This window comes from Rhodnius prolixus, unplaced genomic scaffold (assembly GCF_049639745.1).
Source record: "Rhodnius prolixus isolate KJV_2025 unplaced genomic scaffold, Rpr scaffold_1, whole genome shotgun sequence".
Taxonomy (NCBI): Eukaryota; Metazoa; Arthropoda; class Insecta; order Hemiptera; family Reduviidae; genus Rhodnius; species Rhodnius prolixus.
In genome coordinates this window covers 5,149,061-5,170,914 of record NW_027411581.1, presented here as the reverse complement: position 1 = coordinate 5,170,914, position 21,854 = coordinate 5,149,061, and the positions used below count along the sequence as shown (strand labels likewise).

Sequence of the window (21,854 nt, the reverse complement as noted above, 5' to 3'; positions counted from 1 at the left end):
GCTACTGTATTGCTTTCAAGGTTTCTCAAATTTCCTTCAACTCTTATTTAAATAAAGTAGAAATTAGAACAACAGACTTTTTTTTCTTTTTTTTTGCGCATCAACAGCTGAGGTTATTAGCGCCCGGAGCTTTTTCCAGTGTACTGCCGGCCTCCGGACAGTGTTCTCTCGTTACAGACACTACTGTCCATCACCGGACAGTGAGCTGTAAGAAGCTCCTAGGAAGAGAAAATCTAAGGGTTAGCAGCTGGATTCGAACCCGGGACCTCCGCGTGGGAATCGAGTACGCTAACCACATAGCTAATCCCTCCCTCTCACACAACAGACTTGATTTGGAGATGTCATTGCTGAAAGCAAGGATTGGCAAGATACTTTTTACAAAAATAGGAATTGTTTCTTTTTTTGTTTTCAATCAAGGTTTCTCTATTATAATTATAATTAATAACTTTCAACCCCATGTCAAAACTCAACTTTATTTCATTTTATAACTGCATTGAAATTAAAAATATCGTATTTATTTACTGCATAAAACTAAAATCTCGTATAATTGCTTTGCTTCCTAAAAACTTGTACAGTCTTTGATCTGTTGTAAACATTATCACTTCATGGAAAGTTTTTGCAAACATTTTGCAGCAGCCTGATGAATCTTTGGATCAAGTTTATCTGAAAAAACAAAGAGAAATGAGTAATAGAACAATCAGACCACTTTCTCACAGTGTCTAGGACAAAGTTTTGACCAGGAATACCCTCTTTTGAGATCTCCTGTAAAACAAAACCCATGAACCTTCCAATTTAAAAATCAGAATAACTATAGATTGATAGAATTCAATTACTTCAACATTATCTTCATATTGTTCTAAGATTCTATGCTTCAATTTAATGAATGTTCAGACACTCTATGACAAAATGTTTCACAAACTGATTATTTCCCTTTTATTGACAATTTATAAGAATAAATTGCATTACATATTATGCCCAAATAATAATCTGCTTTATATTTAATTTTAAACAAATAATACACGAAGTAACAAGTATTCTAGGCACTTTGTTAAATTTTTGTTTAGAGTAAGTAGGCATTAGATAACATATGATTTTATACTTTGCCGGAAATATATACATATACTACACGCATCCGTTTGGTAAAATTATTCGAAAGATTTTGAATTTAATTTTTTTTAACGCAGAGATGAAGGTACTTTTTTCCGCTTTAAAGTGCGTTTTCAATATATATTTTGGTTCTAATTTCTGTACCATTTCTAACCAACTTTTTGAGTTAGAAAAGAAATAAGGTCATCAATATTATCTATTATTAAACTTTATTTAGAATACTAAATTTAAATAAAATTATAATTTTAAGACAATAACATGCAGAAGATAACTAACTATCTTACAGATTTTATGCTGTCCTTTAATGGGAAACAATACTGGACACGGAGTCGGCGCTTCACAGATGAACACAAACGGTGAATCAGATTCCCAATTCTCGTAGATATTTCTGTACTCTTCCTGTGCTAGACAATCCACTAAGTTTACACAGCCCAACAGACAACCAACGGGATATTTTTTAGGAAATTTGACATCATCTGGAAAACAAAAAACGAACAAAGAAGGAGGTCTATTGATTTCAATTGATAACTGGATGGCTTTCTAGTGTACAATGATTTATCTATAAGCTATCTTACCTCCTCTTAGTAATCTATATTGATTCTGGACTAGTTCAATCTCTTCCAGGGTAGGATTTTTAGCGGCCGCTGCAATCCATAATCTCCCTCTATGTGATGTATACCAACTTCTTCCCTCATGACTTTAATAATAATAATTATAATTATAATAAAAGTAAAACATTGAAGAACTTTTCCACATCCTAGTGGAATCCTGTAGAAATTTTAAAGCTATCCCTTTGCTTCGGAATTATTAAAAAGAAAAGCTGATCATTTATTTTCTACTTTTTCTTTCTATTACTTTCTCTTCCTTCTAAATTGGCGTTTCCCAGCCTTTTTCTTGGCTCGCGTACCACTTGGTAGTTCATCACGCTAAATTGTACCACTTCGTAAAAATGATTGTATTTCGTGAAATTTGTTATTCCGAGTGTGTTATTTTACTATTATTATCTTTATTTGTATAGAGATACAATGTATCTGTTACAAAGGAGTTCCAAGTTCATGTGCACTTTATAAACTTTGTAAAGTGTAAGCTCTTAGTTTTAAAACTTTTTTTAAATTTAATAAAAATGACATAAATATTTTTCTCTTCAAGATTATTCATTAATTTACAAAGCTCTTATTTAGGATTATTATATTTGTGCCTAAATCTTCTAAATTAATTTATTTTCAACTACCAGTAAGTACCAATTAAATTTAATGTGGCTAGGATAGAGCTTACTCATTACAATCAGTCTCTTTAAGTACATTTTTATGTAGTTCTGTCACATCAATTCTACCATATTACATTTTCTTTGTCTTTTATTGATAATGATGTAGCTTTTCCTAAATTTTCTTTATAGAAGGGTTTTGAAATCCAATTATTATTTGTGTTTTCGGGTTTTAGAAAATACTCCACGAAAGACAATTTTAATCCTGTTAAATGTGCTTTTATATTTTCTCGAATATCTTAAGACAGACTAACCTTATTACTTGTTCATATTAACAACTTTACTGTATAATATTATTAATTAAAATAATTTTTATGTATTATAGGAAAAAAAACGTTTCTACGATATTTTTATGCTTTATTTATTTATTTTTTAAAATTTTTTATGTCTGCCATTATTGATTATTTTTCGTGTACCACCAACCAGCAACTCGCGTACCACCGGTTGGGAAACGCTATTCTAAATTATTGCGATCATGACAATTTCCCAAAAAAGAGAGTTCACCGGAGATTGAGTTTCCCTGATTCCAGAAAAGGGACTTTTAAAAAACTGTACTACCAAAATGATAGTGTCTGTAATGAAGGGATTTTTCACTTTTTTCGGAACTGTTATGTATGATTTTCTCCCCATTTTTGGTATAGACGGAAAAACAACTGTTTTATGGCAGTTCCGATAGTCGGAACGGAATATGCTTACCTCTTAAATGCTATATAGGTGTTAAGTGCAACATTCTTGTTTTTTTCTGCGAACATTTTGAACATTTGCACGATTTTGTTATTGAGCAATAATACAACATACTAACACACCACATACATTCAATTTTAAAATCCTCTTGTAAGGTACCAAGTACAGATATTTCTAATCGGAACTCAAAACTGAATGTCTTCACCTCCCCAACAGCTTCTCTAATCACCAGTAGAGTAAAAATTCATTTTAACAATAGCAAAAATAAACCTTCCTGATTATTAGATCCTCGGCAAAAAAGAATAGCTTAATAAAACATACTAAAGACTGCCCTAAGATTGTACGGGAACTTCAGGGAACTTCTTCAAAGTTTAGCTCTAAATTCAATTATTCTTTTAGAGATCCTTATACTTAGTATTTCAATACCAAATTGAATAAATTACCATTTAATACCCGCCACAAGAAGCGTAGCCCAAGGTTGATGTAAACTTAAACACATTCCATTGTCAGACATTTCCATCAATTGTTTATCTTGAACTCTATTTCCTGGTGAAGTCTTCCAAACGGTGCCAAATAATTTCTCTCGTACAGAAGTTTCTTCGTACTAAATTATCAAATGAGAGTTTTTTTTTTTTTAAAAAAAAAAAAAGCAAAAAAACAGATGGTAAATACAAAATTAAAATTAATACACAATGAGAAAATGTTTTTCTCAACTATAATTTTGACAAGAATATAAGTGTTCATTACTTAGAAATTTACTTGGTTTTTAGCAACAATCAACTTAATTGCTTAGTGCTTAGTGTTGGTTCCCAACTTAGAACTGACTGAATTTTTTTTTTAGCCCACTACTTTCAAGAAAATTTTTACTTCTTCATACCTATACATTCCTCGCACATCAATAAACTCATTTTTTTTCGGAAAAATGTTTAAAATAATCTATCACGCTACGTTTAAAGAAAGTTGTTTGCTACAATTTTAGAAAGATATCTAGAAATACTAGAAAAATAATAAAAATTCTTTACTAAAGTCGTACTTCTGGTTAGACCACATTAATTCGTAAAGAAGTAGTCTTTACGCTCTGATTTCAATAAAATTTCAGTTGGTTTTAAATATTATTTATAGACAATCAAATAAATCTATTTTTTGAATCCTCAGTAAGAAAAACGACGAGAGCATCAAAATACTGAATACTAAGTTTGGCCTTTTAGGTCTCATCTTACAGAAAATCCTTAAAACAAATTTCAGAGAACCTAAGAATGCCTTAAATGTCTTAGAAATTTAGTGGATTTTATTATTTTTACAGGCACCCCGCTAGCATTAGATATCTCTACTAATGCTTGATTGAAAAACTTAGATTAAACTTTCAATTTTATAAGAAAATAAACAATACCTACAACAGGTTCGATAATATCTGTAAAATTAGGATCCAAATTGTCATTATAATGGGCTGCATTCGATTTCTCCATATAATCACTGACTTCTTCCAATAAAATCATTTCATCATTCAATTTTTTAAAATCATCATCAATAAGTCGTCTACCTGCAAAAACAAACAAATAAAGTTTTAATAAACATTTAATGATTGATTGAAATAATGATTAAATAAAAATAAAATCTAACTAACCAGTAAAATCTAAAATCAAATTTTTCGTCCTAGAATGTTTTATAGCGCGTAATTCTTCTTCTTTTCTTTGCAATTCTTCTTTTTGTTCTTTACTCAACCAAACGGAATTTGTAGAGAAGTAATCGCTCTGATCGTCGATAACTTTCGTTCGTCTTTCACTAAAAATATTTAGTTGTTTGTTATTACGATAATAAAAATAAAAATAATAATAAAATCAGAAACATTTTCCGTTAAACGTATACCATACCTAGTTTTATCGTACTCTAAAAGTCTGTCACGCAATTCTAGTGCTTCTTCTAATCGTGTATCACCATTCATAGTTGAATTATTTTTAGCCTGTATATCTCCTCTTCTAAAAACCTAAAAGAAAAAAAAAACAAAAAGAAAAAACTTAAGCGAAAAACTTCCACTAATTTCTTCTATCCCATTGCTTACTTCCTCTAAAGAGTAATTTAGCAGATTTTCGTACATACATTTAATCCTTATTATAATGATATATGATAGAATTCCACTAAAGTGGCACTTTAGAGTAACGTCTAACTACCACCTCCCTAAGAACTGCCCTAATTAAAATTTTATGAAGTGAAAGTTGAAAGGTTTTGCTCAATTAATGGTGTTTTCTAAATTCATGAAGAAATCCCTAAACTCTTAAAAATTGATCCCTACCTAAACGTTTCTGGCAGGATTTTGTATAAAAAAAATCTTAATAACTAGTAATATTTAAACAACTGAACTTACAGGCGTAGAACAAACTGAACACGGCCCAACGCCTTCTTGTTCGCACACAATTCGTCCACAATTTAAACAGTTATTTACTAGTGCATGTTTACTCGCTTGACAATTACAAAAATGCCAACCTGTGAAAATTTTTAAAATAAACATTTATATACTACATTGTATACTTTATTTGTATAGAGATACAGCAGTGTACCTGTTACAAAGGAGTTCAAGTTCATGTGCACTTTATAAACTTTGTAAAGTGTAAGATCTTAGTTTTAAAACTTTTTTAAAATTGCGTACATATTTTTCTCTTCAAAATTATTAATTAATTTACAAAGTTCTTCTTTAGGATTGTTATATTTGTTTGTATGGAGTGAGATTCTAAAACTTTCATAGACTGGACATCTAATAAACAGGTGAATAATTGTTTCCAGCTTGTTCTTATTACACATTAAACAATAATCTATTAAACAACTATATTTAGGAGGGGGGAATTGCATAAACTTTTACGATTTAGAAAGCGTTGGAGGAAAGGTTTTTGGGCCTCATCCTCTATCCTCTCAGATTCTTTTTTTTTCTGGAGGGGGAAGTACGACTTTCTCCAAGAATATCTGAGAAGATTATTCCTGTCTGCTGGATCTCCGCTTTTCCTTGAAGCATTTACTAGTTACTAGAAGCTGAAGGGAGGGGGGGTATGTACCTTCCCAGATTCGTTAAATTTGGTGGAGACATTTTCAGGATATCTATGGAACTCAAAAAAAGGAGAGACGTGAGCTGGTATTAAGGAGGGTTTATCCTGTTCCCTGCTCTGTCTAAAACCATCCTAGATGCCCAGGATGAATGATCTCTGCGAGGCACCATTGACAACACAACAGACCTATATTGGAATAGCAAAGTGTATAATACCTTTTAACAAAATTACATTCTTGTCATCAGGATCGAATATGGTCCGAAATTTGGTTTTTTTCTTGGTATTATCTTTTTCTTCTTCCTGAAATAACAAATTAAGTATTAATAGCAAACAGGGAAAGGGTTAGCTCAAAGGTTAGCGTACTGGATTCCCACACGGAGATTCCGTGATTGAATCCTGCTGCTAGCCCATAGATTTTCATTCCTAGCAGCTTCTTACAGCTCACTGTCCGGTGATGGACTGTTTGTTGCTCTGTAACAGCTCTGAAAACAGCTCCAGGCGCCAATGACCTCAGATATTGACCCGTTTTAAAATAAAAACCGTAACTATACCCCTAAATATAAATCACAAGTATATCCTTTATACACTTGTATCTATGTTATTAAGAAACTATTCATTTTCTATATTTACCATATAAATAACTGTAACCAAGTTACAGAAAATCGATTAGTAGATACAGATCCTTTAAGATCTCTCAATACAAAATAGGAAATTCTAAATTGTAATCAGTTGTCTCTGTCCAAAATGTGGGTGCAATTTTTCATTTTCTGCTCTTTTTCGATAAATCCATTGAGTACGTCAGTTTAAAGTCGTTTAATATGCTAGTCTTAATGATCAAAGCTTTGGCTAATGTTAAATGTCTGCTAGTAGTCTTGTTTGAAGTCAGTCAGTTGGCGTACGGCTACGGCATTTGATCTTCTTATTGTTTAGACTGTTTGGCATTCTATCGAATCTAAAATAAGCTACTAAAATAGGCTGTGCCCGTCTTATACGGTACTCAACACTGAGGAATTTAGTCATTCTATCCAACTTCCCACATCGTCTTCTAACATGAAAAAGTCGATCTGATTTTTTTTTTTTAACTCCTCCCTTAACATGTTAGACTGTCCCGAACTTCTATATTTCATTTCCTGAAATTACATTGTTCCTGAAATTCCTAAACTTTCAGTATATCTAGAATGAAGGTTATTGCGAATTCAGTTTCATGAAGATATCTTAAAAAAAAAATCGTATTTGTAAGTACATCTAATTACTTGCAAATAACAAGAAATGAAATTTACCTTTTTCTGTTCTATCGGTGCTTCTTTCGATTTTTCATTCTTCGACTTGTTTCCTTTCTTTTTATCCTTTTTATCTTGTGGTTTACTTTGAATATAGTTGTCTAATTCTGCTTTTTTATAACCTTGAACATTGTCTAAAATGTGTGGAATAATAAGAATTTTGATCCGAAACATCGAAAACATTTTCCAATATAATTAATATGTTATACTCATTTGTTTCTTGGAAATCAGTTCTCGTACAAACTTAAGATGGGCTGGATTAGTCAAATCTAGTAGGGTTTGCAGATAATCTTCTAAGTCCCTGGGGCTTTCGATCATTAAAATACATCTGCAAATAACAAAAATTGATTAGAAGAATAAGGCGGTTTTTTTTGTTCTGGTGTAAATGGATGGCTTCAGAGGGCAGAAACTGATGGAGAATGACAGTGAAACTGAAAACACAAAACAATAGTTGGGCTAAAGGAGTAAGCTGCTGTCCGGAGACGAAGCTTAGTTACAAGAGTTGAACAAAGGAGATTCTGCAGACGCAGACGGCATCCATTAGGAAATGCACTTAAAGTTTGGCTTTTCGTGGAAGAAAAATTCTTGCCTTTATTCATTGCACAGATGCCTTTCACTTTACCCAAAAAGAGGGTGTTAAAGTTAGTGCTACTCTCTGGATCGCGGTAGCGTTTGCTTCTTGGCCAATCCCTATGTTTAAAATACACAGCAACACTTAATTTATCAAATTAAAAGAACTACTTACTTGGCCAGATCATTGGTTACAGGGAATGGTAGCAGAGTTGATAATTCGGATGTAACCCATTTCATTAAATCACCCATAATACCTCAGTTAAAATTAGCTGTCTACAATTAATCCAATCCAATTTAATTTAATATTAATTAATAAATAAAAGATGTCTAAAAACGGAAAATAATTCAAACACGTTAATATTGAGGTCACAAAACGGTTATCCTGATAATAACCTTACACTTTTGTTGAAGCCTATCAGAATGTGATTATTGATACATTTGCATCAGAATAATTCTAATCTTGGACTTTGAAACAAATACAGTTTTATTTTTTTCATATTAGTCACTTTCATAGAATATAATTTTCTCTTGTGTAGCATTTTAAATTTTAAAAATAAATATTTTTTTATGTTACGAGAAAGTTAAGGGTATTGTTTGCCTAAAAATTTAAATTCTAAACCAAATTTTGTTAAGGAAAATTTCTTTTTAATATAAATTAGTTAAATTATTAAAAATATTGTGTTTTAGTAATTAATAAATTATATCTGAATTTATTAGCAGTTGAAGGGAATTTTGTAGAGCTTATGTTTCCCGTTCTGAAAGATATTAACTAGTTTAATAGAAGTCAATGCTCATCAGAATCAGATGAAATATGAGTTAATTAGTACCTCAGGTGTTAGTTAAATGAATGATGGTTTTGGATTTATTTTAGTGAACAGCTTCATTGTACAGAGTCCACAGGCGTAATAAAATGTTTCATTTTATAAAAATTATTTGTGTAAACAAATCGTTATATACTGATCAGTGCGTGGTAAAGCGTTGACTTTTTTATTCGATTACCTTAGAATTTAATCTTTATCTAATAATTAAAAATGTGGCACGAAGTTAGAAAACAAGAGAAAAAAATTCGGTGCATGATTGTGGATTATAGGAAAAGAGCTGAAAGGAGAAAAGATTACTATGAGAAAATTGTAAGTAAAATGAAATCTTAACTTGTCTTTTCTAATTTGCTTGCTTTATTGATGCTAGAATTTTCTTATTATTATTCATTTTCTGTTTCTTTTGAGATTTATTCCTCTTTTTTAATATTAATTGTGCATTCTTTAGTACATTAACCCTTTTTAGGTTAAAATATAAAATTAAATTTCCCCTTCTTCCCTAATTTCCTCTTCTACGAACATTAAGTGCTAAAAAAAGAGGAAGTTCCTCAGTAGTAAAGGGCCTGCTAATGTTTAAAATGAACTAACTTTATGAAGATTATAATAAGAGAAACGCAATATTACTAACCTGCAAAACCTTGAATTCTAACTTGGTCTTCAAACATTTCTTTACTCTAACTTTACAATTTATAAATATAATATAAATATTTATGGGTTATATGGCAATAAAAATATCAAAATCTTGGATGTATTTATACGGCAAAGTTCAACTTCTACTTTATTGCATACTATAAAACACTGATTCTACTCTTAATCAGTAAATTAGTCATTTTATTAACTTATTTTCATTCTATATAGGTAATTAATTTCGTATTTTCTTTTATTGTTCAGAAAGCAGACCCTACTCAGTTTTTGCAAGTACACGGAAGGCAATGCAAAGTGCATTTGGATCCAGCAATTGCAGCTGCCGGCGACAGTCCAGCAAACATGTAAGTATTATGCAGTTATTTTCATTGGTTCTTATTATTAATTTTTTTGATTTGATGTTTAAACATATTTCTTATGTTTGAATTTTGATTTTGGATTAAGGCCAGGTTTTTGTTAAGCGGACTAGTACAATCTGTGTATTTTGTTTGGTTTGCTTCTTTTTTTATTTCTTCTTCTTTGAAAGCATCTTCAAAGAAGAACAAAACAACTGCTAGGAAAACTATTTAACAGCTAGGAAATGATTTAGTCCTAAATTTCTGTGATGAAGTGGATTAATGTTATTTACTCAGTACTTAGGCAATTCAGTATTTTGATTTGCTTTAAACATAAGGGTTTAAACGCTATTTTGTTATCGGATGGAATTAGTACTTCTTAAAGAGATAGATTACATATTTTGCAAAAAAGTTCAAATAAACAATGGCCCGATTCTCATCAGTTTTCGAGTAAACGGCCACTACAATAATTGAATTTCTGCTTTTTTGGTAGCATTTTTCTTCCTATAAAAAGTCTTTCAACTTTTTTTTCCATTTCTCTGTTGTAAAGAATATTAAAATCCCTAATCCAATAAGTAAATGCTTTGTTCAACCCTTTGCAACAGTTGTAACCAAAACAACTGTAACAATAACAAATAATGGTAATCAATATAATGTTTATTTTCTAGGATGAGCTGGCGTGGATCTCAAGATGTTATCATCGATAGGTTTGATGTAAGAGCTCATCTAGATTTTATACAGGAATATAAGTCTGAGGAGGAAACAAAACTAACTTACGAAGATAGAAACATTAATTATGAAAGATACAGAATATTGGTACAAAATGACTTCCTTGGAGGTACAAAATGTCACATTTTACGTCCCCTCGCATGGTATTCTGGATACTAGAAACTCCCAGAATTGTATAAAATACAATATTTTTTTTTTTTTTTTTTAATTTTTTATATTTATTTATCGTAGTGTAATGCTTTTCAAATATTTTATTTTATTTAAAAAAAACAAAAAAAAAACGGGAATTGCTACAGAAACAACAAAAATTACACCATTTTTAGATGCTTACTGCTTATAATAAAGGATTTACCTCTCTTGATTGTGATGAAGTTATATTTATGGATAATTGACTTTCCAGTCGGTGAAGAGAAATTCCTACAACAGTTACATATGGAAGAACAATTTGGTGCTGTGAATGTTGATTCGAGTCAGTCGAAAAAAAAAGCAGCAATGGGCGCTGCGATTGGCCTTAATTATGATGATCCTACGGCACCAGTACCACAGTTACCGGCAGCTGAAGCAACCGATGAAAATGCTGAGACTGCGGATGGCCAGGCTGAAGATGATGACAGTGATATAGATTTTGGTCAGTTTACTTGGCAGAGCGGTTTTTGGTAGCTTGGCAACTTATTGTTCTGAAGTAATCTAATGTAAGTGTTAATTCTTATAGATGTTTGTGTAGACGTTAACAAAGTCTCAACGCAACAAGCTCATGAGTTAAATAAAAGTGCCCATCCTTATGGCATGGATGGTAATGATTTCTTCAGTTTTCTCACTAAAGACCGAGAAGAAGCTGATAATTTACGGTTAGCTAAAGAACTGGAAGAGGAGAAGGCTATGTATTCTGTAAGTTTTTGGTATTATTTATTTTTGTATGATGTTTAGAAATGGGGGAAAAAAAGGACAGGTTCGAAATTAGCTTTGAGGGGGAAAAAAGGAAGCACGTAGAATATTTGTAGTAGATAAGATCCTGTTTTAGATATAATTTGATTTGCAAATGTTGGACCAATATCCTAGTTTTCAGTCGAGAAATAGCATGATTTTGTCATGCGTATTGAACCATAATTGCAATAAGAATGCATTAACAATATTTATATTTCCAAACTAGGATGAATTAGGCATGTTTTTTTCCTTTATTAACTCGCTATTAGCTTTACTCTGGACACATAACTGTCTAGATGCTAAATATGAACGAGCTTAAAAGCATGCATCTTTAAAAATAAGCTCGGTGGGTTTTTAGGAAACTCAAATGCGTATTAGGATAGAACTGATACTAAGTTATTCTTTCGTAAAACAAAATCTTCACCTGTCGGTCTCTTGGTGGAGTCCTGGCTTAGGGAGGTTCCTTTATGGTAGTTTAAGAAGATGAGTCACAAACTAAGATCCATTTTTTAGAGTTTATAAAGTTTTAAAGTCTGGTTTTGAATTTTTTAACTTGATCGAATTGGTGTAATTTTTTTTGGGAGAGTCAGAAACATAGGCCAAGTTTAATTAAAAAGGTTTTTGTTCGTACTTACAACAATATAACGGTAGAAGAGTTGACCCTCCCCAAATCCATGATATTCTCACTTCCACTTCTCCGAAGAAGCTATCTGAATTTAAGTTAACGCTGATCGTTTTATAGGTCGGGTATACCTGCAGATTTTTTTTATTTCGTAAATATGTTAAGATTTGCATTTCGTCAGGATTTCATGGGAAATATTTGATCATGTATTTGGTTTAAAAATTCCTGAATTATTAATTTAACAAATCATTTGCTTATCAGGGAAGGAAATCTAGAAGGGAACGCAGAGCTTACCGAGAGAGGAAATTAGCAGGAAGAATCATTAGCCCACCTAGGTGATTGTAGTTTCTTTTCCATATATTCCATATTGCGCCAGAGGATGGCCAACAGTTCATATTCCCTACCAAAAACTTACCTCCTTTTCCAGTTACGCGTCAAGAAAGAGTCCTACGTACAGAGACTATGGGGATAGTGATTCCAGGTCAAGGAGTGCTTCCCCTTTAAATTCTGGTAAAATCACTTACATAACAAGTTTCAGCGTTGAAGAACCTGTTGCTCCAACCAGCCCAAAACCTGTGAAAACAAATTCAAAAAGGTATTTAAATATTAAGAATTTAGAACCATTATAGAGTACAACTATTCATTCAATGTGTTTTTTGACTGATTTTTAATGGATGAGAAATTATTACCAACTACAGTCTTATTTTCTATTTATTATTGCCAAACTTTTGAACCTTGGGACAAGGTTATCATCAGGGCATGTTCTGATAAATTGATTACTCAGTTTTTGACTTGAAAAAAACTATGTGTTAATTTTTGATTGATTCATTGGTTGTGACTAATTGATAATACATGAAACTACACATATTTAATCATACATAATAAAAGATACAAAACAATTTCTCAGTGGCAACCCTAACATCGTAATTACCCAAGTTAAGGTATACAAAATTTTCGTTAATAAAAGATGACTACTTTACACAAAAAAAAAGTATAATTTTTTAAATGAAATTGTAAAAAGAGAAGAAGAAAATCGTACCCAATCAACAAAATTTAATCAAAATACAACTACAAAAATACTGGTTAATTTGCAAGTTTTTTTTTTAAACAGAATAAGCCTCGAAAGTGAAAAAATTAATATTAAATAATAATAATAATAATTTCTCTTCCTTGATTGAACAGTTATTATTAAATAATTAAAAAGAGTGAAATTTTATTTAATTTTTTTTCTTCCACTAAAGTAGTGATCACTCACGAACTACGAAGCACCGCTCTAGGACACCTGAGAGTAAAAGAAACAGGTGAAGTACTTTAAAAAAATTAAATTTCCTTTTTTTTCTGATTTAAAGTTAATAAATTTGACTAATGAATACTTTTGTAAGGTACAGATCAAGAAGTAGATCAGGTAGTAATTCAAGAAAATACAGCCGGACAAGGAAATCTCGTTCAAGAAGTAAATCTAGTACGCGTACCTCACGTTCTAAACATTCATCGACTAGAAGATATCGTTCCAGATCTGTCTCTAGATCTCGTCGCAGTCAATACAAACATACTTCAAGGTAAATTGTTCTCAAATTTACTTTTTATTGGTTTGTTTATATTAAGGAATTGGTTTGGCGTAATTGAAGTAATTTGTGAGGATGCAATTTATTTATTATTATTTTTAATTTTCTTGAAGTTTTAATCGAGAATCAAATTACAAACGTTCCCTTGTAGGAACGTCGATTGATATGCAATCGTGTTTGTTTGTAGTTTTGAAACCAAGACTAATTAGGTGATTTGTATCTTCCATTGAATGCCATATGAAACCATTCATTTTTTAGCACCCCAAGGAAATGAAAGAAACTCGCCCAGATTCTGTAGGGAAGTTCTAGAAAGAGTGGGGAGCCTGAAAACAGCTGTAAACACTGGTCACACCCTTCCATATTAATGCCCTCCCCTAAAAAAACTGAAGTAAACTTTAAAACGTTTTAGCTAAGGTGATAATGCTTGGACAGCTGAATCCATGACTTACTTTAATTTTTAGATTCTTCTCGGAATTTTGTTAAATCTTCCCTGCCAGCCATGTTCATACTTGTGAACAGTTAGTATATAAGCTGCCAAAAACATTCAAACAAACATCCAGCTTTTCGTATGATTTGAAGTCCTTAAAACCTTAACTTCAAAACATGAGTGCTTTTCATTTTGAAGTTATTATTTTCTGCAAAGAAATGGATATATTTCTGCAATGAGAACAAACTGAAGCAATTTGGATTAGTTCATATTCATACATATTCCTGGCAGCACACGTCTTGTCAAACGCTCTTTTTAAACAAAGATCTGAAAAGCACTCATTTTTTGAAGTTAAGGTTTTAAGGACTTCAAATCATACGAAAAGCTGGATGTTTGTTTGATGTTTTTGTCAGCTTATATACTAACTGTTCACAAGTATTAACATAGCTTCATCGTTCTGTAGCTTTTCAGCCTAGACCTGCTGACTCTGATTAATATCTCTTCCACTCTCAGGACCATCTTTTTCCAAGCAAAAAAAAAAAAACAAATTCATAGGAGATAAAAATATTAGGAGTTTTTTTTACTGTAAATATAGTTCTGGATGTCGAAATGGTTCAAGGAATTGTTGGTTATTTATTAACAAATGGGTTTAAGTTTTTGAAAATAGTCTTAGTAAGCTTAAATCCGAGCAAATAAACATGCATGCATTCGTCTGCATGATTATATAAATAGTAATTCTAATAAGAATTTCAGTTGGATTTTTATTTTTAGAGTAGCATGTTGTTTTTACTGCGGCTAATGCATTACATTAAGTGTTATAATTTTATCTTTTTTAAAGAATCTTTATTTTTTAGAATTAAGTATGAAATTTGTTCCCTCCTTTTCTTTATTTTGAATTATTTTTTGTTATTTCTTGGTTTTTATTTTTTTAAACCTAAAAATCTTTTTTTAAGATTGAGTTCAAGCCAGTGGGGAGAAATTACAGCTTAAAAAAAAGTACGCATTTGGTAGCAACATTAGGTTCAGTATTTTCTGAAGTTTACAATACTTTTATATAAGTTAATCCATCGTTGAAATGAATTTTTGGACATCTGGAAGGATTACTTCTGGAGGACATGAGACTCGTAGTAAATGGTTATTTTTAGCACTACTTGTTTAGGGGGTCTATTAGGCATATGGTAAAGATCCGAACATTATGAATATGTATAGGTAAGAAAGTAGGTCTAACATCGTAAAATTTTTAAATTCTAGAATTGTTTCAAAGAAAGCGATATAGATTTGGTATATAGTATGGTAGGATTTTGTTTTTAGTTACTACTCGGTGGTAGGATTTTGTTTTTAGTTACTATTGCTCGGTGCCATCAAAGTTGAGGGCGCTCTCGAAATTTTGGCGCCTCCTGGTTATCCGTTTAATAATTTTTGAGGTAACCACAAGCATTCTGTCCACATGTCCTAAATAAACCATCTCAATCTCCCTTTTTTCGTTTTGGTTTGTCTTTTTCATTTTGAGAACATCTTCATGTCGGATTTTTAACCGTTATCTCTGTTTTAAAAACACAATTCAATGGATTATTATTATATGGATTATAAGGACCACAAAACTTGGTAGGATTTAGCGTTACCTCAAAGCCATTGAATATTTTTACTTAAATTTAAGTTGCTGAAATCATTTCTTTCGTAATTAGATCTTCTCCTTATATACTTACGATGGTGTAAAAGGATCAACTTGGAGAAATTTACACAATATATGGCTTGACATTTACTAAACCTAGAAATGAGTTAACTCCGAAACTGAAGTTACCTTCAGTTGTGCATTTATCATGATGTTGATTAGTTAAACTTAGTTTTTTCTTCAGTATTACGCTTCTAAGATCTTAATTATATTTAGTGCTAAATGTAAAAGTGTATCTTTTCAAGTGCCGTGCCGTTTTTATTAGAAAAGTTTTTCTCGTGGGGTGCTGGGTAGATTTTCTTACATAACTTCCTTAAATGTAGCATTAACGCTGAAGTTTTGCAGTTGTGTGGCACTAACGATTTGTAAACAATCTGAGATAGACACTCTAAACGGATGCTCGTACCCAGAAGTGACTTTATTCGATTTTTCTTGTGAAAGTTTTTCACATAAACCTTGTAGAACTACTTAATATGAGCAATAATAGTGGCACCAAAACTAAAAATTAAATATTAACTTGCTGCGATTTTTTGATTTTTGAGTAATGTTGCGTACACCTCCAAAGACACTCCACAGCCCAATGTGTAAAAATGATTTTGTGGATTCAGGGGTCCATAAAGTCAATGTTACCGTTGAAAATTCAAAACCGACAATTTGACCCGGTATCAAAAGGGAATGCGAAGGGGACCACAAAAAATAATTTCCTCTTCATTTTCTTGATTTCTTAAAATACTAATTTGTAACTAGATTCATTTTTTCATTTATTTTTTTATGTGATGCCTGTCATGTTTTCTGCTAGTTTTAGGTTTTTATTTGATATAATTTTTTTTTTCTTTCTTTGTTCGTTTTATTCTGCTTGGATCATTATTTTTTATTCGACATTGTATTATTTCTTTTAGACATTGATTCGCTCCTTTTAAATTCTAAGATTATCATGAGAACAATTGTTATAGATACTTTCTTTTTTTTTTTTATTCTGATGATTCTTTCTATCCTGATAGAAGATCTGCATCCCGACAATTATCCTGGAGTAGAAGCAGTAGCCGAAGTTCATCAAGGTACTCAAAACATTATATATTATAAACACCTAATTTTTATTTGGATTTTTTTAAAAATTCTAATTGAAAAAATATTCCAATTAAATATCTTTTCTTTCTTGGTTCATAGGTCAGTTTATAGGTTATCGTTTATTAACTACACATTTTTATGGGTTAGCCCATATTTACTTCTTAGCATTGGACTTCCATGGTTATGTTAATATTTAAAATTGATATTACTTTATTAAAACATACAAGTAAAGCTAGTAATTATTGATTACTATTCCCATTCGCGAGTGAGATTCGCCAATGGAGTGATAAGGTTTAACATATTCCAAATATTACTTCGCTTTCCGAGATAGATAGTATGAAAAAACTTATATTAGATACATATACATAAATAGTGGCAAAGATGTTTTTGTTTTCGTTACTAGCGAAATAGAAATAAGATTTTCTTCAATGTCTTAATTAGTTTTTATTGTCTTTCCTTTTTGTTAGTTTTTGGAAAGATAAAAAGACATGATTATAGGAATACGGTTCTTACATTTCAAGAAAAGTTTTCTTGCGGTTAGAAGCCAAATGTCTGCAGGTCATGATTTTGCTGGTGTAGGTTTTATTAAAACAGGTTAGGCTGTAGCGCAGGTTTGAAGGACCGAGATGTTGTTGTGCCTCTAGAGTTGTTGTTCACTTTACTATCTATTCAATTTCAGTATCTCTATCAACATTATTTGTGTTAAAAATGTTTTTCTCTTTGCTCAGATTTCACGTAAATAGGGTTATTAACTGTGGCTGATTTTTTCCCGAAGTTTGAAGTAGGTTATTTTTATTGTTTAATTTAATGAAGTTGTTGACTTATAGGAACATTTTAACTTACCTAATATGAATATTTTTGCTAATAAATTTTGCAATTAACAATAAATTGTGTGAAATTCTCAAAAAAATTTAATAACATTCAGGTACTTATGTTGTGAAATGTTCATCAAATTAGTGTGCAGTACATTCAGTTCCCCTTTATAATAATAAGTAGACCACGAAATTGTGTATTTTACTCAAGTGCCCCGTTAGAGGAATGCCTACTCACCCTTCTCTCACAGAGTTCCCTGTAATCCAATTTTCTTGGGAAAATGTTTCAACAAAAATAAGTGACTTTTGCTGTTAAAATTTTGAATCATCAGGTTTTAAGGCGTTGATTTAAAGATTGCTACTTAAATTCAATTGGAACAATTTATCTTAGAAACTATAACTCTTTTTCTGCTCTCTCGGAAACTGGATTTATATATTCTTGTCTTAAACTATCAAGGAATCCAAGATAGTATTTGCTAGCATTAGGTAGAAAAAATGTCATCTCTAAATAGAAAACTAATAAACGAGTTTTCGTATTTGTTCTTAAAATTTACTAATATTAAAATAAAATGGGTTGTTTTAATAAATAACTTTTCTCATTTTCTGTTTTAGAAACCATCAAAGGCCAGAATCTAAGAGCAGATCACCTCAGAGGTAATTTCTTACTTTAGATTAAATTTATTTAATTAGCAGTTATTTTAAAAGCTATCGGGGAAGGGTACATCTTCCTCTAAAATTGACATGTTTGAAGTCCACTGAATATGAAAAATGTTTTAAGATTAATATTTCGAGCAAAAACGTTGAAACTAGAGCTGTAACTTCAGTAAAGCAATGTTTCAGTTTTTAAACGATTTTTCTCGAAAATAACTCTAAAAGATTTGAAATTACACATTTCCGAGAATAGTGGCTATTCTTATTTTTTACTTAAATTAATATTTTACTTATAAATAGTTAATGTGATATTTTTAATTTTAATATTTTTTTATTTTTACAGAAATACTAAAAGTCTTTTAAACAATCCTCATGCTGAAGCTTTGATTAAACAGCCGCCTGCTCCAATCATTTCCAGGTAAACTTGATGTGAACAAGTTTTTAAAATTAAAATGCTAAATCTCCTCAAAATATTCATAAAAGTGTGAATCAGGGCCTGATTTTCCTATAGGCTAACTAGGCTTTAGCCTAGGGCCTCAACAAGAAGGGCCTACATTCAAATTGTTAGCAAAATTAAAATTACACTATTCTAAAAACAGTGAACACTAAAACACTGAACCGTTAAATAAGGAGAAATTCTACTCATATGACTTTAGAACGGAGGATACTCGATTCAGACCTTAAGTTCGAGGATAGGTAATAGGAGTTTTTCCTGTGGCTTTAACAATCATGAACATAACCTCAACTCTATAATAAACCAACATAAAAATGTATTGGTTAAGATCAACGCTCATTGGGTCTGTTCGTTTGTATGAGGGCCTCATCAGTGGAATAGCCTAGGGCCTCTTTTCATTTAAATCCGGCCCTGAGTGTGATTAACTTAGTGCGCTGTATAAGCTAGAATTAGAATGTATGGGGGATTTGAATTATTAGGCCTGCTGGCTAGGAGATAGCCAAGTAAACCAGCGAATCTCTAACATCTTACAAGAGAGTTTTTCTCACTCGCTTAGGTGTCGAAGAATACATATAAGTTTGGTATAAGTGGAATAATCACTTCTACTTTTATGGCAGGTATTATGGCCGAAGAGGAAGATCATCTTCATCAGAACTATCGCTTTCAGATGATGAGAAACCTTCCACAGATGCTTCAACTAAATTAAATGATAAGTTAGTATTACTTGTTTTGTTTGATTATTTATTTATTATTTTTAAATAAGTAACTAATAAAGTAGATACTTTATTCGTAGTTTTTATGATTTTGGGGCCTCAAAACTTTCATTTGTTTATTTTAGACACAAATTGTTCATTTCCATTTCCAACAGATGAATGAATCTTGTTTTTATTTTATTACATTTTCAGGAAAGCTGGGACTGTTATTGGTAATACGAGTAGCAGAAACAAAGTCAGTAAGAATCAACACTTAATTATTACCTCTTTACATTTCTTTTTATATACATTATCATATAAAATATATTAAAGTAATGTATAAGAAGATGTTTTCATTTTTCTTTCTTTTTTTTTATTTATTCTTATTTTTATCTTTTCAAGTTTTGAAGTATATAAATGCTATTACGTCCTAAATATACGAGTGTAAATTTTGAACTTTATTCTGCTTCAGATTTTTGTAAATAATACTCTTTAATTTCTTAATACCAAGTGCATCAAGTTGAGCTTGATATTTGAAGGAATAACTTACGTTTAATATCACAGAGTTATTATTTGGAAATTGTATAGTTTTATAGTTTCTTTTTCGTTTTGATTATTAACAGCTGTTTAGGAATGTTTTGTATTAGTCAAGTAATTTCATATTAAGGGAAAACTTTGATAACAATCAGAAGAAAAATAATTCTGGTGTGAAAATTCACACGTTTTTCGCTTACTACAATTTCTCTTACACTAAAAAAAAAAACTAATTTTACAAGCGTATGTTAAATTTAGAAGAAGACGTTCGTTCGGTGCCTTATCACGCCAGTAAACATTGCCAGAATTCTGAAATACAATCTTGTTAAGTTCTTGACGAATGATTTAAGACATTGCTAGATGAATTGTTGATGGGGCTGCTAAATTTGATCTAAAATTTGTAAGATCTGTTTTCCCATTTGTAATTTGTTGCTCAAAATTCGCAGAATATTATCTGTTAAAACTGTAATAAGAGGAAATCAACTTCACGGCTTCAGTTAGAACTTATTTTTTTAATTAATAAAATTACACCTAATTTTTTTAGTAATTAAAGATCGGAGCAATAATGAAAATCAGAACATTCTTAAAAGTGAACTTCCATTTTCATTGTGTTTCCCTGGTAAAAGAGAGAGAGAAATAGGTAGGAGATTGTTTTGGCTTTTTAGCAGAATTTTTATTTTTCGTGAAAACGCTTTTCCAGCTGTCCTTTGTCCGTTCACGATGTCAACAAAAAAAATTATTAAAATATATTGCAAAATAATAACATCTACCATAAACAGCGAAAAATATTCTTCATATTTCTTAGTTACTTACCAAGAAATATTACTTGTATAAGAAAGTTCAATCAAAAGTATCTATGTAAATTTATCTGTTAATTATTTGAATTTGAGAATTTGCTGGGTTAATATTTTCTAATTCTACTTACTTCCAATTCTTTTTTTTATATTTAGAAAGAGAGGTTATGTTCTTCAACATCTTTGGTTGCTTTTACAACATAAAACATTAAAAGCATTGAGGGATGCTTTTATGATCATCAAGTAATGTGTAGGTTACTTGATCAGCACTGAGGTCGACCACTGATGGACCAAAGATCGGCTCGCACCTGATAATTGTTTAATAATAATGATAAATGTCAATATAGAGCTTCACTTTCCAATTGAATTAAGCGTCATATTTTTTTTTTATGTCAGTACTTTTCCGTTTCCTTGTTGACTACTGCTACCTTCCAGTTTCTGTCCATCGATATTCTAAGCTGATATCCTTTTTACAATGTCTTGCAAACAGATAAATTGTAGGTCTCCCTCCCCCAAAATAACTTTTGGGCAATCTTTTGTGGTAATCTGTAGCCATATATCACGATTACGCTGCTTCACTTTAACTACCACGGATTGAAGATTAAGAAACTAGCAAGATAAAAGTGTAGCTTACTTGTTATCCAAAACAAGTTAGTTGTTTTTTTTTTTTTTTTTTTGTAATGAAATAGTTCCTTCCAATAAACAGGATTGGTGTTTTAACCTGTTGGGACTACGAATAAGAAAGCTTGGGCTATCAGTTCTTGGTGGAACTGGTATCAGAGATAAACCAAATTGATAGTGTAGACGGGATCGATAAAGTTGAATTTATTTTAAAAAGCCTAAAAAGGCCCTTGAATTAGCTGATCAATTGTGGGTGTATTTGATTGCATTTTGAATATCCTTTCAATGAAATAAGCACACAAAGAGTGCTTCCTAAGTGCTTAAGCCCTTAAGACAAACAGACGATTTTTTTTTACAAGAAAAGGAAGTAATAAATTCAAGACGTTTCTAATAAATACTCATCAAGATTAGGGCGTTTCCCCCAAATGTCAAATTTATTACGAATGAAAAAGAATATATATTCTTTGGAACTTCTAAAAGTATTTATCTTTTTGAAAATGTGGTTGGATCCGAAGGGCTGGATAATATCTTGGATACGCATACAAGAA

General features: G+C 31.1%; 2 protein-coding genes across 13 annotated transcripts in view; one reads left to right on the top strand and one right to left on the bottom strand.

Annotated features, from left to right (window-relative positions):
• Positions 1-453: 453 nt before the first annotated feature.
• LOC141453784 (activating signal cointegrator 1) lies at positions 454-9,412 on the bottom strand. Of its 2 annotated transcripts, none has more exons than XM_074127487.1 (12): positions 9,390-9,412; positions 7,580-7,698; positions 7,371-7,504; positions 6,306-6,390; positions 5,418-5,536; positions 4,927-5,039; positions 4,680-4,837; positions 4,450-4,595; positions 3,499-3,659; positions 1,683-1,804; positions 1,392-1,583; positions 454-663 (listed from the first exon to the last, which is right to left on the bottom strand). In XM_074127487.1, the coding sequence occupies exons 2-12, from the start codon at positions 7,686-7,688 to the stop codon at positions 599-601; spliced, it is 1,404 nt and encodes a 467-aa protein (XP_073983588.1). In that variant the 5' UTR covers positions 7,689-7,698; positions 9,390-9,412; the 3' UTR covers positions 454-598. The 2 variants fall into 2 exon arrangements, with proteins under 2 accessions (XP_073983588.1, XP_073983510.1); XM_074127409.1 differs by lacking the exon at positions 9,390-9,412 and adding an exon at positions 8,116-8,374.
• The window catches only part of LOC141453012 (CLK4-associating serine/arginine rich protein-like), a 185,383-nt gene continuing 172,065 nt past the window's right edge, over positions 8,537-21,854 (top strand). For 4 of the 11 annotated variants that reach the window (XM_074125802.1, XM_074125945.1, XM_074125861.1 and 1 more), the window contains exons 1-14: positions 8,545-9,073; positions 9,653-9,750; positions 10,410-10,579; positions 10,871-11,098; positions 11,183-11,358; positions 12,278-12,351; positions 12,444-12,611; positions 13,258-13,317; positions 13,399-13,575; positions 16,682-16,738; positions 18,173-18,214; positions 18,555-18,629; positions 19,283-19,378; positions 19,571-19,613. In XM_074125802.1, coding sequence (XP_073981903.1) covers positions 8,975-9,073; positions 9,653-9,750; positions 10,410-10,579; positions 10,871-11,098; positions 11,183-11,358; positions 12,278-12,351; positions 12,444-12,611; positions 13,258-13,317; positions 13,399-13,575; positions 16,682-16,738; positions 18,173-18,214; positions 18,555-18,629; positions 19,283-19,378; positions 19,571-19,613 — 1,563 coding nt within the window. In that variant the 5' untranslated portion in view covers positions 8,545-8,974. Of the gene's footprint in view, positions 9,074-9,652; positions 9,751-10,409; positions 10,580-10,870; positions 11,099-11,182; positions 11,359-12,277; positions 12,352-12,443; positions 12,612-13,257; positions 13,318-13,398; positions 13,576-16,681; positions 16,739-18,172; positions 18,215-18,554; positions 18,630-19,282; positions 19,379-19,570; positions 19,618-21,854 lie in introns of all 11 variants that reach the window. The other 7 variants (XM_074126489.1, XM_074126024.1, XM_074126183.1 and 4 more) reach the window with 7 other exon arrangements.